Source organism: Cannabis sativa, chromosome X (assembly GCF_029168945.1).
Source record: "Cannabis sativa cultivar Pink pepper isolate KNU-18-1 chromosome X, ASM2916894v1, whole genome shotgun sequence".
In the NCBI taxonomy this organism is placed as follows: domain Eukaryota; kingdom Viridiplantae; phylum Streptophyta; class Magnoliopsida; order Rosales; family Cannabaceae; genus Cannabis; species Cannabis sativa.
Window position 1 is genome coordinate 81,624,609 of NC_083610.1, and position 12,710 is coordinate 81,637,318.

At 32.4% G+C, this 12,710-nt stretch overlaps 2 protein-coding genes across 7 annotated transcripts; one reads left to right on the forward strand and one right to left on the reverse strand.

Moving 5' to 3' along the window:
- The first annotated feature begins 223 nt into the window (after positions 1-223).
- LOC115700092 (uncharacterized) lies at positions 224-3,233 on the forward strand. Of its 5 annotated transcripts, none has more exons than XM_030627654.2 (3): positions 224-603; positions 832-911; positions 1,198-3,233. In XM_030627654.2, the coding sequence occupies exon 3, from the start codon at positions 1,345-1,347 to the stop codon at positions 2,599-2,601; it is 1,257 nt and encodes a 418-aa protein (XP_030483514.2). In that variant the 5' UTR covers positions 224-603; positions 832-911; positions 1,198-1,344; the 3' UTR covers positions 2,602-3,233. The 5 variants fall into 5 exon arrangements, with proteins under 5 accessions (XP_030483514.2, XP_030483518.2, XP_030483521.2 ...); XM_030627658.2 differs by having other exon boundaries at positions 265-603; positions 763-911; XM_030627661.2 differs by having other exon boundaries at positions 265-603; positions 872-911.
- A 1,898-nt stretch (positions 3,234-5,131) lies between these two features.
- On the reverse strand, positions 5,132-9,889 carry LOC115700107 (E3 ubiquitin-protein ligase MBR2). Of its 2 annotated transcripts, none has more exons than XM_030627668.2 (6): positions 9,634-9,889; positions 6,795-7,968; positions 6,575-6,625; positions 6,388-6,486; positions 5,953-6,108; positions 5,132-5,538 (listed from the first exon to the last, which is right to left on the reverse strand). In XM_030627668.2, the coding sequence occupies exons 2-6, from the start codon at positions 7,941-7,943 to the stop codon at positions 5,377-5,379; spliced, it is 1,617 nt and encodes a 538-aa protein (XP_030483528.1). In that variant the 5' UTR covers positions 7,944-7,968; positions 9,634-9,889; the 3' UTR covers positions 5,132-5,376. The 2 variants fall into 2 exon arrangements, with proteins under 2 accessions (XP_030483528.1, XP_030483533.1); XM_030627673.2 differs by lacking the exon at positions 9,634-9,889 and adding an exon at positions 8,571-9,465.
- Between the last annotated feature and the right edge of the window lie 2,821 nt (positions 9,890-12,710).

The window sequence follows — 12,710 nt, forward strand, 5'->3', positions numbered from 1 at the left end:
TCATGTAAATTTTTTATAAATAATTAATATTTTATTGAAAAAAAAAACAATTAATTACATATATATAATTAATAAGAGTTACTTTTTTAAAATAAAAATAGAAATTATTTTTACACATATTCAGATATTATTTTACTGTCATAGTAAGGACAAAAACCATATTTAATCTCAAATAACGAAACACATAGATAATAGATAGAAAGTGACTAAAACTTACTAAACTCATGTTTCTCACTTTGATAAGTATAAATAAATAAATAAATTAAATTAGATAATAAAAAATAAAAAATAAAGGAAAGAAAAGACCTTGATAGAGGTATACGAAGAGAGAGAAAAGAGTTATAGCAGCGATCGAAGCTTCAGCGAGAGCAGAGAGAGAGAGCTTCATTTTATCAGCAAACCTACAGAAACTTTCATCACAAAAATGCAGTCCCAATTCAATACTCTTTAGAGAGAGAAACACTTCTGAAGAAGAACAAGGAGAGAGAGACCCAGCAAAGAAGAAAAATAGAAAAGCCAGGGGGCGAAGCTCTGAAAGCCAAACCGACTGGGTTACTGATTGGGTGGTGTTCGATTTATCTGAAATTCCTTTACTTTGTTGAGGTCAGACTTCAATCAATCCTATAACCCTATTTCTTTCCCTCTCTAAAGTTAGTTTCTTTTTTATAATTTTTTACTTTGGCGCTTCACTGGAGGCTATTTTGTTTTTCTTCTGCAATTCCTACTTTTTCCTTTATTAACTTAAATCTATTGAACATGTAGATCTCATTCCCTCAAATTTGAATTATTGTGTTTTGAAGTTCTGAGCTTTTGAATTGTTCGAATATATAGGCGGGTTTTAATTGGCGCGGTGGTGTGTAATTTTTTGCAGTTCGTCTTTTTCGCGAAGAGCGTCTTGTTCTGGCCCCAAAGTATGGTGATTTTAAACTTGTGGTTTTGATTTGTTATGATTTTCGTGAATTTAAGCTTCGCTTACGTGTTTTATTGGTGGGATTTAGTGAATTTCGCTACTGGGCTTGATCTCTAGGGTTTTGGTTCCTAGAAGATGAGATTTGGGGTTGCATTGTATGTTTTGTTGGATGGAAGAATTAGGGGTCTTTCTGATTCAAGACTGACTGCTATCCAGTCAGAAATTAGGGTTTTTGGGGATATTTAATTTGCTGAATGACTTGTACCTCTGTTTATTGATATATGCAGAACTTTTTGAGTTGATTTCGAATGAGTCATGTGCCGGGTCGTGGGGTTGTCTGGAAACAGAAATAACTGCAATTTGGTTTGAATTGGGGAACTTGGATTCTTTTTCTTTAGATTTTGTGGATGGTGTATGAACCTCTTTTTTGAGAAATGCAACCTCAGCAGTATTCAAGAATTGACTTGGCCGACTTGAAAGCGCAGTTAGTGAAGAGGATAGGAGTTGAGAGGTCAAAAAGGTACTTTCATTACTTGAATAAGCTGTTGAGTCAGAAACTGAGCAAGAAAGAATTTGATAAGTTCTGCTGTAGAGAGCTTGGTAATGAGAATATCACTTTGCACAATCATTTTATAAAGTCAATCTTAAAGAATGCATGCCAAGCCAACACCCCACCTCCAATTCATATATCAGGTCTCTCAAAACTTGGGCTACAAGCTACAAATAGTTCTCCTGGCAGAGAAGATGTGAACGAGCATGGTGGAATTGTTTTTCCGAATCAAAATCAAAATGTACCCATTTGGTCAAATGGAGTTTTGCCCATGTCACCTCGAAAGGGAAGGTCTGGGATACGTGATCGTAAGCTCAAGGATAGACCAAGTCCTCTTGGACCAAATGGGAAGGTAGATAGTGTCTTGCACCCTTCAAATGGTGCAGAAGATAGTGGCAGTAAGGTTGGGATGGAGAATGGGGATGTGACTCCATGTGACTACCAGAGACCAGTGCAACATCTTCAACCAGTTGCTGAGCTGCCTGAGATTGAAAGGGAAGCAGTGGCTGTGCGGCCTACAGAAAAACCAAGGATAGATCGGGCCAGAGGAGCTGTTATAGATGATGGGGAGGAGGTGGAACTGTCTAACTGCTTAAGCTTTTCTAGAAGTCCTTTAATTGCACCTCTTGGGATTCCATTTTGCTCAGCCGGTGTAGGTGGGGCCCGCAAAACCACACCAGTTGTTAACGGTGGAGAAGCCTCCAGCTATTACGACAGTGGTGGGTTGTCTGATACGGATTCACTGAGAAAACGAATGGAGCATATTGCTGCAGCACAAGGTCTAGAAGGTGTTTCTGTTGAATGTGCTAGTTTGCTGAACAATATGTTGGATGTTTACTTGAAGCGATTAATCAGATCTTGTGTTGAGTTGGTTGGGTCAAGGTCTACTGCGCAGGAACTAAGAAAGCACCCTGCCCAGAAGCAGCAGTTTCAAAGCAAACTTATTAATGGCTTGTGGACTAGTAATCACTTGCATATGAACAGCAGCAACACACCCTTGGAAGCTATGCAGGATCCAAGACCACAGTGCTCAATATCGTTGCTTGATTTTAAGGTTGCCATGGAGTTGAATCCACATCAACTTGGTGAAGATTGGCCATTGCTGCTGGAAAAGATTTGTATGCATGCTCTTGAGGAATGAAACATCTCCAAAGAGTTTTCCTCCAGAGCTATGCTTGGAAGTCTGTTCTGGTTCATATGTCCTGAGTTGTGGGAGGTGCACCTATGCACCTAGTTCTCTCGTCATTGCCAGGAGGACCGGATGAAACCCAGTTGGGGAAACCTCTGGCCCTTGCAACACGATGATGCCCTTTGCATTGAGCTTAAAATGTCTCTTATCTGCTCACTGCAGACCAGCTCGGTCAGGGATTAGTTAATTGCAGCTACATATGGAAAAATGTTTCAATTAAAGACCCGTGTTTGGTTGTGTCGTTGTATGTTTATCGTTGACATTGGCTGAAGCTGAACTGGTATTACCTTTTAGCTCTTGGCGCGACTGACAGCCAGTGAAAGAGGAACCTGAGAAAGTTTTGCAGGGAATACTGTTACGTAACTTGTTCAAAGGTGAAATCACTTTAGAGTTAGAGTGTTGCTCTGTATGTATTTCTAAAATCTGATAATCAATTTGAATTCCAGTATCAATAACACCTTATAATCCGTCGAACTTTCCTTAATTGTATCACTTCACTGTTTACATTGAGTGATTATATGTACCACTGCTGAGAATTTCACTTCATTGTTATTATTCATCATATATGGAACTGCTTAGATTGACCTTTTCTTCTTTTTTTGTTCATCATGACATGCTGGTAATAGTTGCCTACTATACCAAAGCTATCTACTGCCTGTTAACTGAAAAGGAACGGCTTGTTTGAGGTGTATCTGAAACTTTTGACCTTGAAATCTCTGCTGCCGCTAGAAAGATGGAAGCATGTGTGAGAACGAATGTTTGTGTGTCCCCTTTAGGTATCATTTTCCAATGTGAAAAGCTTACATATAAGAAGAACACTCCCTCCCACGAGCTTCTCTACTTTATCATTTAAAATATTTTACGATTTTTTTTTTATTTTATCTCAAATTTTTACATAATATCATACATCAACTACTACGTAGTCTTTTAATATATGTATTTATTAATATAAATAATGTGAGAAAAAATAACAAAAAATAATAATAAAAAATATTTAGTTAAGAGACCTTAGCTAAATGTGGAGATATACTATTTATGAGTTAAAATATTATAACTCATTTATTTGAAGAGTTATTTTAAGAGTTTTGAGATATAATTTTACTTTATAGCTATTGAAATATTATAACTCATTTATTTGAAGAGTTATTATACATTATCTCTTGAAAGTGTTCCAAGCTTGGTTCTTTTAAATGTAAAATATCACATCACATCTTTACTTGTATATCAAGTCCTTTTTCAGGTGTTTAGAATAGTGCAATTCATTACAAGACTTGTGTATCTTATTCTAAATTAATATTTATTTATATTTTATATATATATATAATTCGATATTAACTTACATCAATCAAAGAAATTATCCAAATAGAAGAAATTATCCAAATGGCAATGCTTAAAAAACAACGATGCTCCATCTTTTATGAATGATTTTGTGTTTTGAAGATTTCATCACATCCTTGCTCTTATTTTGAAATGGAAATCAAGGGTGGAATCATGTTGTTTTTGCATGTATGACTCTTAAGGAGATTCAAATATTTATGGCAGTGTCCAATCCAGTTTCCATTCGCATAAACATGCTAGTTTTACACACAATTTCACATAAACAGGCTACTAAAACATGTATTTATTTAAAAAGTTACAATTTTTGTGTATTTAATTTTATAGTAAGAAGATTGAAATTTGACATTAGTTTGAATTGGTTGTTTTTTTAAATGCAAGTTTGGTTCTTAAGAACGCTTATGTTCAATGATGAATGATGTTGTGCACATCATCATATTTAACGTTGGAGTAAATGCTAAAAGACACCAGTACTACTTTGCACTATTATAAGACGACATATTATTCTTAATGTAATTAAATATCAAGTTCTCATATATTTTTAATTTAATAATTATTAAAGAAAATCAATAATCAAGCGCCACCTCGTCGCCACCTCGTCGGGTGTGTTAAACACCACTACCTAACTTCTATTACTCTTTTTGAGCAAGTGAAAGACCATTCATTGGTAGGGTTAATGCTCCTAAAATTTCTTAAACCAAGTTATATGTACTTAACAAAGTTTTTGAACAAAGTATCCCTTTGCTGTTTCCACTACCACCTGAATCTCAACTCGAGCTTGACAAATCAATCAATTGGATTGGGTTGGGTTAGGTTGGGGTGCACTTTACTATCAGATGATGTTATCATATCTTTTTATGGAGCTTGTGCAACAAAAGCATCTTAATTGATCTGTATAAAAGTAGATTTGAACTTGTTTGTGAATTATGAGTTTAACAGCTTATCTTGAGCATAACCAATTTCCAATTAAGAAGACCCTTGCAATCTTGTGAATATTACTATATTATTGTAACCAACTTAGCAATGTGAGTTTAGAGTCTAATACTCAAGAAGAAGCAAATTTTAATACATGAAAGAAAGAGAAAAAAAAAAAAAAGAATACTTGCAACCACAGAAAATAATAGAGAGAGAGAGAGAGAGAGAGAGATTCATAAAAACAACTTGTGAATATTCACAGTTTTGTAAATGAGTGCAGAGTTCCTGCTATGTGCACCAATACTTGGGCTTATTAGTTGATGGAGATAAAAGAGAATCGATATGTACATTAACAAAGTGGATATAAAATAATAATTTAAAGGAAGAAAAAAAAAAGTAGAAAAAAGAGAACAAGAAGAAACCCATTAAATTTGTACACAATGTACCTCACTTTGGCACATAAAAGAACTACTATATCTATGTGGAGTGTCGGTTTGGTGAAGTTGAAGGTGAAGGAGCCGCTGAAGACTTGCATATCGGGCACCAGTTCTTAAGACCCAGCCACTGTTGTATGCAAACAGCATGAAATCTGTGCTCACACTGCAACCTTCCAAGTTCATCTCCACCCACATATTCTTCCTGTAAAAAAATCAACAGGCATTGTAAGTGACACAACAGAAAAAGGATTCACAACCAAGCTCGAAAGTGATCTAATCTACTTGGAAGGTTGTAGTTAGGTCAAAATTATCAAGAAACAGACTTTGGGTTAGAATGGTTTACTTTACAGTATAATTTATAATAGGAATTCTGTAAATTTCCCCATCCTAGTAACAGCTGTTTTTTTTAAAAAAAAAAACTCAAAGTAAATGATGTAAAATAGCCCATATAATGTCTGCTCTAATTTAATGGTATTCAAACCTAAACCTAATCCCATTCTACCCTATTCAATTAGGCCAATAGGCATAACCACTGAACCACGGCTGCTAGTTTTAATTACAACTTTCTAACTACCAAACAAATTAATAAAAGTTATCAGAGTTGTTGAAAGAAGACCTGGCAGACACTGCATTTGACATCATCATTGCTACCAATGGCCACACCTTCTAAAGGCATAGACTGATAAATACTTCTCTTAAGGCAATCAGACAGTGCTTCTTCTGGAAGTGCTGTACTCACATTACCCATTCTCTCTTCAAGGGCTAATAATTCCTGTCATGGTAATAGTAACATAAGAATGATAAACTGCTAGCCTAATATGTTGAGACAAGAAAGAATGCTTAAAAGAAAGAAATAAATCTCTTCTTTTCTTTAATTCCCTCTATTGTTTTTTATTTAAAAAGAAAAATCCTTGGGCAGCATCATGTTGAAAAAAAGGTTTTATATGCAAAACAGAGTAAATACCCCAAAGACGTTATTAAAGAAAAGATAATCAAGATAATAGAAAAGAAAACAATTGTAACCTATAATACTATTATAGCAATAACAAACCTCATATGACATGTTATCGATATCCAGTCTCATGTCTCTATGTTGATCATAGAAACTAAGGCCATTAAGGAACAAATTGGTCTCCAGAGCAAGCAATTGCTGCAATGATTTAAGCAAAATAGAGTTATTAACAGGTCGTCGTCAGTCATCGAAAATATATATGTATTTGTAAATATAAATCAACTACCTCAAATGTTAGTTCTTCATCATGTTCAATTCTCTCAAGAGCCAATAATACCTGCAGAAATGATTAAACAAATTGCTGTAAGAAAACATCAGAGAAGACACACAATTAAATAAAGTAATTCAGAGGATATGTTCACAACACTTTGCAACTTCATATTATGTATGGAAGCTCTTTGACAACAGAACTTTACAACAGCAAAAAAAAAATGCAGAGAAGCTACCTCTGCAATTCCATCCATGTTGTATCGACGCCTATTATCTCGATTCGCTAAAGATCGACTAAAACCAACTTCTGCTGGACCAGATGGTAAAATATTGTGCATATCCTCACTGCTACTACCTGATCGACCATACGAATTTGGGTGACCGAAGGGAGCTTCGGTGGATAATAGCTGTGATGAACTAGGACTCATGTCCATAGATATCTCACGGTGGGACCGCCGTGGAATAACCACAGGAGAACCATTGTGTGATAAATTGTTTCCACTTCCTTCATTTGGAAGCCTTGTTTGACTGTTGACTGACCTCCGAGTCCTAACTGATGCAGGACTATTATCCCTATTAAGAGGCATATTTCTACCTCTTCTTGAATCAGAAATGGAAATGCCATTAGAACTGGAAGTTTGTCCAGATAATGACCCATTGATCTTCTTCCCTTTGGCACTGGAACTACTTTCTGCTTCAGAATTTCTCTTTTTTACAGCTTCCCTTCTTTTACTGAAGCTCGCATGCGATGATGAGCAACTTGATGGGACAACATCAGATATCGAATTGCATTTTAGACTTTTCAAACCATACCTGGTTGCACCGGCATGAGGCTGCATGCTTGTGTTTTTCGATCTGGAAGACGCAGAGGGACTTCCTGAAGCAGCCTGGTTGCTCATTCCAGAACTCTGGTTAAATTTCCTACGAGATAGTGCATTTGATGCTACACTAGAGCCTCCTACTTCCATCATTGAGATCTCACTAGACTTCACTAGTCCCCTTTGAATCTTTCCAGATGGAGTGATCGGGTCTGAACCTTCTGGCTCATCCTGGATACTGCTAGTCTCTGACGAATCTGTTTCCATATGAGGAGAAAGCTTTTTACAAGCCTCTGAGATGGATTTTTTTGAATTGCTGACAGAAGCATTTGTCCTAGAAGAACTTCCAATTATCTCCTTCCCACTAGAAGATGCACGCGCAAAAGGCTTCCAAGGTTTGGCTTTTCCAGTTTGGGTAGCCTTTGTGGAGTTTGGTCTTCCATTGCATCCAATTCTGTTGCAGAATTGGGCATTGTTATCTCTGTTGTTAGGAGATTCTCTTAAAACAGACCCCTTTCTAGAGATAACAAGGTCATCAGGAGTTCGTTTTCCAGGATACTCGTCCATGTATGAGCTTGTATAGTAGTTAAATCTGTAAGAGGTAATAAAAGTATGTTATGATTGGTTAATATAATTTCCAGGTTCTGCTTCCGACATAATTGCCAAAAAATAAAATGGTCAGAATCATAAAGCTAAGTTGATTTCTCTGCAAGTCAATTCCATAAGAGACAACATACAGCATGCAATAGTAACTATGAAGATTCATTGGAATTGACTTGCAGAGAAATCAATCTACTTGAACAAATCTCCCCCCCCCCAAAAGATTGCCAAAAGCATTCCAAACAAAATAAAAAGGTTTATATTCTAAGAGGTGATAGTTCTCTTTTGCACATGATATGCATTCTCCTCTGTTAACTTTCATAACACGGAGTATGTAATTTGTAAGCAAAAGCTACATTAGCTAGCAAGTCACTGAAAGGATTAAGATAGACACAGACACACACACTAGAGAGAGAGAGAGAGAGAGAGAGAGAGAGAACAAAAACTTCACACGAATTTGAAAGAGCATTGGAAAAGGGGAAAGAAAGGCATGAAGGATGAACGTGCAGAAAATAGGCCAGAGAAAATTTATAATGCAAACTAATGAAGAAAAGTCAAGTGTTGGCAACAAAAGAGACAGAAATATGATCTCACATATGATGCGTATCAACATAAGTCTTCTACTAAACAAGGTTAATGTTTTAATATTGTCTCCAAGTTCAGGAGCCTGGTGAACAGAGAAGAGGTTCCATAAAAAGCTTCCTTCCAGAAACCAACCTCGTAGTATTGATTTATTCCTCAGTTGGAAGTATAAACAAGCAAAACAGTTCTAAACACTTCAGATTAATAAACCCACTTCATAAACTTCAAAACTCGAACTACAAACATATACTAAAAACCAAGTCTTTTGCTAGCGGTTTTTGACTGATATGGATATGATTTGACAAAACTATTTAATTATAACAAAGGGCAGAAAGGATACACAAGCATCAAGATATGGAGGGCAAGACCTTCTGTCACAATAGGCTAGCTGAATCGTTTTCACGAAGAACGAAGCTAACCCCATATTCAGACTATCTTAAGACATAAAAGAAATAAACAAGGAGAAGAGAAAAAAGAGGAGCCAGATGGTCCCATCCCCATCTTATATTCCTGAAAATTAGGGCTCTAATGGTTGAAATATTCTCCACTCCAATTTCTTAGCTCATCTATAATTATCAGTACTCTTTGTCCGTAATAAGAGGGCCTTATAAAACTGAAAACCCCAAACAGAAACAAAGGATCACTGTGGCTCTACTCCTCCATATATTCCAGAAAAACCAAAGGTTTGGTTTTACTTTCTTTCCTTAACTTTTTTCCCCGAGAAAAAATACTATATTTCGCGTTGAATCAAACACACCAACCCCATAACAAGCTACTAACCCACCCACAAAATAAATAATAACGAAACAGAGAAACACCCGAAAAACAATTCCATCGTAAAATCCGATATTCCAAAATATATATAAATATATACATCATAATCTCTTTTGCAATTTTCTCAAGAAAGATAAGGCACAGATAATCGAAGAAAAAGAAAGCCAAGCAATTCTAAACCAGTCAGAATACAAAATAATAATTAAAAAAAAAAAAAAAACTCATATTCATAAGTTCAAATTCACAGACGAATGAATTTAAAAGAAAGAAAAAGAAAATATTCGAATTCTGGTTCTACTACCTTTCTTCGTCTGAATTGAGAAAGAAAGTTTTCTTTTTTTTTTTTTATTTGCAGACTTTAGAGAGAGAAAGAAGTTCCTTTTTAGAGAGAGAAGCGAGGAGAAGCAACGACGTGTATGAATGATCAGAGGCTCAAACTCTTTTATATGTCTTCATAATTTTCTTTTAATTTTTTCCTTTCCTTTTTAAAAAATATATTTTCTTTTGAGAAAAAAAAAATTATATTTATTTATTTACTGGCTTTCTATTTTAAATTTGTTACTTCTTTCGTACTTTGTTCTCCTTATAAAAGATATAGACCAGTTACAAGTATTCATATTCATATTAAAAATTCTATAATTCTTTGATTAATTTTAAGATCTTTTCCCAAAAAAAAATGTGTATGTTAAGATTATTTTTTCTTAAAAAAAATATTAAATGGGTGTTTAATTTATAAATATTAGTTTAGAGAAATAGTGCCGTCCTGTGTGGTGGCTAATGAGAAAGCGAGTTTGGTGAGATATTATCAGCCGTTGGATGGGTGGGTGTTGTAATCAAGGGCCGTCACTGATTTTGACTTTGACTTTGACGTCTCCTTTTTTTTTAAAAAAATTTTAAATTTAAAAATAAAAATACAACAACAGAAATAAAGGCTCTTTGGCTAATTGGCTCTACCTCACGTCACCGGCTGAGCCGCCTAACCTATAACTTTTAAAAGAAAAAATATGCATTTTAAGCGAGTTCTTGCAACGCGCACGGAAGATGTATTTTTAGTTGAATGATTTGGAAGGTAAATTTAATTTTTGACGGTAATACTATTTAAATTAGGAAATAAATCACATTTTGTATGTAATTATATTTTGTTTAATAATAATTTTTATTGACATATTTTTAGTGATAATTTAATCGTAAATTTATATCAAATTTAAAATTTTAATATATATATATATATATAGATTGTATGAGTAACTATTCCATTATACTTTTATTTTTGTAGTACTCAGATAATTTAAATTGTGAAAAAATTTATCAAATAATTTTTTTATCTAAAAATGAAAACAAATGATGAATTTATAGTAATTAGAAATTAAAAAATATTTTTACATAAAATAGTGTTCTAAAAAATGACAATTGATAAATTTATAGAAAATTCATTATGATATGATTTCAAAATTGTTGTCATTATCGTCTTATATTCGGAATTACTTTTTTATCACCGTCAGGGCCGACCCTATGCATAGGCGGGCTACGCCCACCTAGGACCTACTCATTTTAGGGACCTAAATAAAAAAAAAATACATTTTAAAAAATATACATATTTTTTTAATAATTTTTAAAAATACAATTTATCTTTATAGTAAGGGCTCAAAAAAAAATCTTTTTACCTATAACTCATTTCAACTCAGGGCCCGCTCTGATCACCGTATCTCACTTATAGTTATTATTATATTCAAAATTGTTATCATCATCATATTTCACTTGTGCATCCAATTAAATATAATGTACAAACTTGTGTATAAAAAAATCACTCTTCAATAATAATTATTATTATTTTTTTTTTGATGCAACAATAATAATAATTATTATTATTCACGTAAGTTTTCAATAATTATTAAAATAATGTGTGTTTTAATTATAAGAATAATATAATAAAGAATAAGAAAGACAATACAAACACCAAATTATTTGCACCATATCCTTATTTGATTTCTTGCCAATACAATTTTTTTTAAAAGTCACTTAATTACTCTTCAAAAAAAAAATCATGTGTAATTATAATAAAAGTAAGTTTTATAAAAATAAAAATTATAAATACTTATTGGATAATTATGAGTTTTTATTATAAGAATAATATATATATATAATAAATAAATATATAATTTAAAAAAAAGTAGTTATTAGCTAATAAAAAATTATTTAAATATCTTATTAGCTATTCTTTAAAAAGATATTAAATAAATATCATATATGTGTTATTAAAAAAATAATTATTAACTATTGAAAAATTAGTTATTAATAAATATTTAATTTAACTTTAAATTCATAAATAATTTGATTATTGTAGATATATTTATTGATATTTATAATATTTTAAATTTTAAATTTAAGTAAAATTTATATAAAAAAATAGAAAAGATATTATGGTTTAATTTAAAATATATTTTTGAAATATTCTCTACAATTCAAAAATAACTAATGATTAAAGTTTTAAAAAATATATATATTTCTTAGCAAAAAAAATACCAATAATTTTTGGATGTGGTTTATATGAATATTGCGTGAAAATTATATATTAAGCAAATTCATATTTAATTTTTTTTCTTTCTTAAAAAAATATATTATTCATTTTATTTGTGTAAAAATATTATAAATAATTGTGTAAATTTTATTAAAGTTTTATCTTCGTATAGATATTTTGTGGTTCTGAGTAATTGATAATTAATTAAAAAAATTAAAAGTAAACCAAAATTTTACATTTTACATTTTTTTTTTATGAAAAGGAAGGTGTCTAAGCACCTACTTCATTGAAACAAATTAACAGAATCAAAAAATTTTTGTAAAATTTTGTTTGGTAAAATTTATTAGGTGTTGTTTGGTAAAATTTTTGTTTTTCAATTTTTTAATCAAAAAATGAAAGTAAAATTTTTGTTTTTAAAAAATTTATTTTTGAAAAACAAAAATGCGTTTTGTAACAACTTTTGTTTTTCAATTTTAAAAACAGAAAACAAAAGTGTGTTCTGTAAAATTCATTTTTATTTTTATTTTTTGTTTTTATTTAAGTCGGGTCTAGGTCCGGGATCGGATTTGGGTTCAGATTAGAAGCCGGGTTTAGTGCCAGGGTTGCGGGAAGGAGATTTGGTTCGGGTCGGGTCGTAATCTAAAAGATTGATTACGAAAAAAACTGTTTAAAAAAATATTGAAAGTGATTTTTTTTTTGTTTTTAAAATTTTGATTTCTAATTATAAAATTGAAAAGTAAAAACATTTTTATAGAACATGTTTTTGAAAAATATTTTCACTTTTCCACTTTTAAAAACAAAAAACTGATTAAAAAAGTGTTACCAAACGTCACCAAAATTTTACATTTTACATTTTTTTT

Excerpts from the sequence above, each read along its gene's own strand:
- LOC115700092 (XM_030627654.2), top strand. The coding sequence starts at position 1,345 with ATGCAACCTCAGCAGTATTCAAGAATTGACTTGGCCGACTTGAAAGCG.
- LOC115700107 (XM_030627668.2), bottom strand. The coding sequence starts at position 7,943 with ATGGACGAGTATCCTGGAAAACGAACTCCTGATGACCTTGTTATCTCT. Across the intron at positions 6,626-6,794 it reads ACATGGATGGAATTGCAGAG|GTATTATTGGCTCTTGAGAG; the intron begins GTAGCTTCTCTG and ends TCATTTCTGCAG. Across the intron at positions 6,109-6,387 it reads TCGATAACATGTCATATGAG|GAATTATTAGCCCTTGAAGA; the intron begins GTTTGTTATTGC and ends TTACCATGACAG.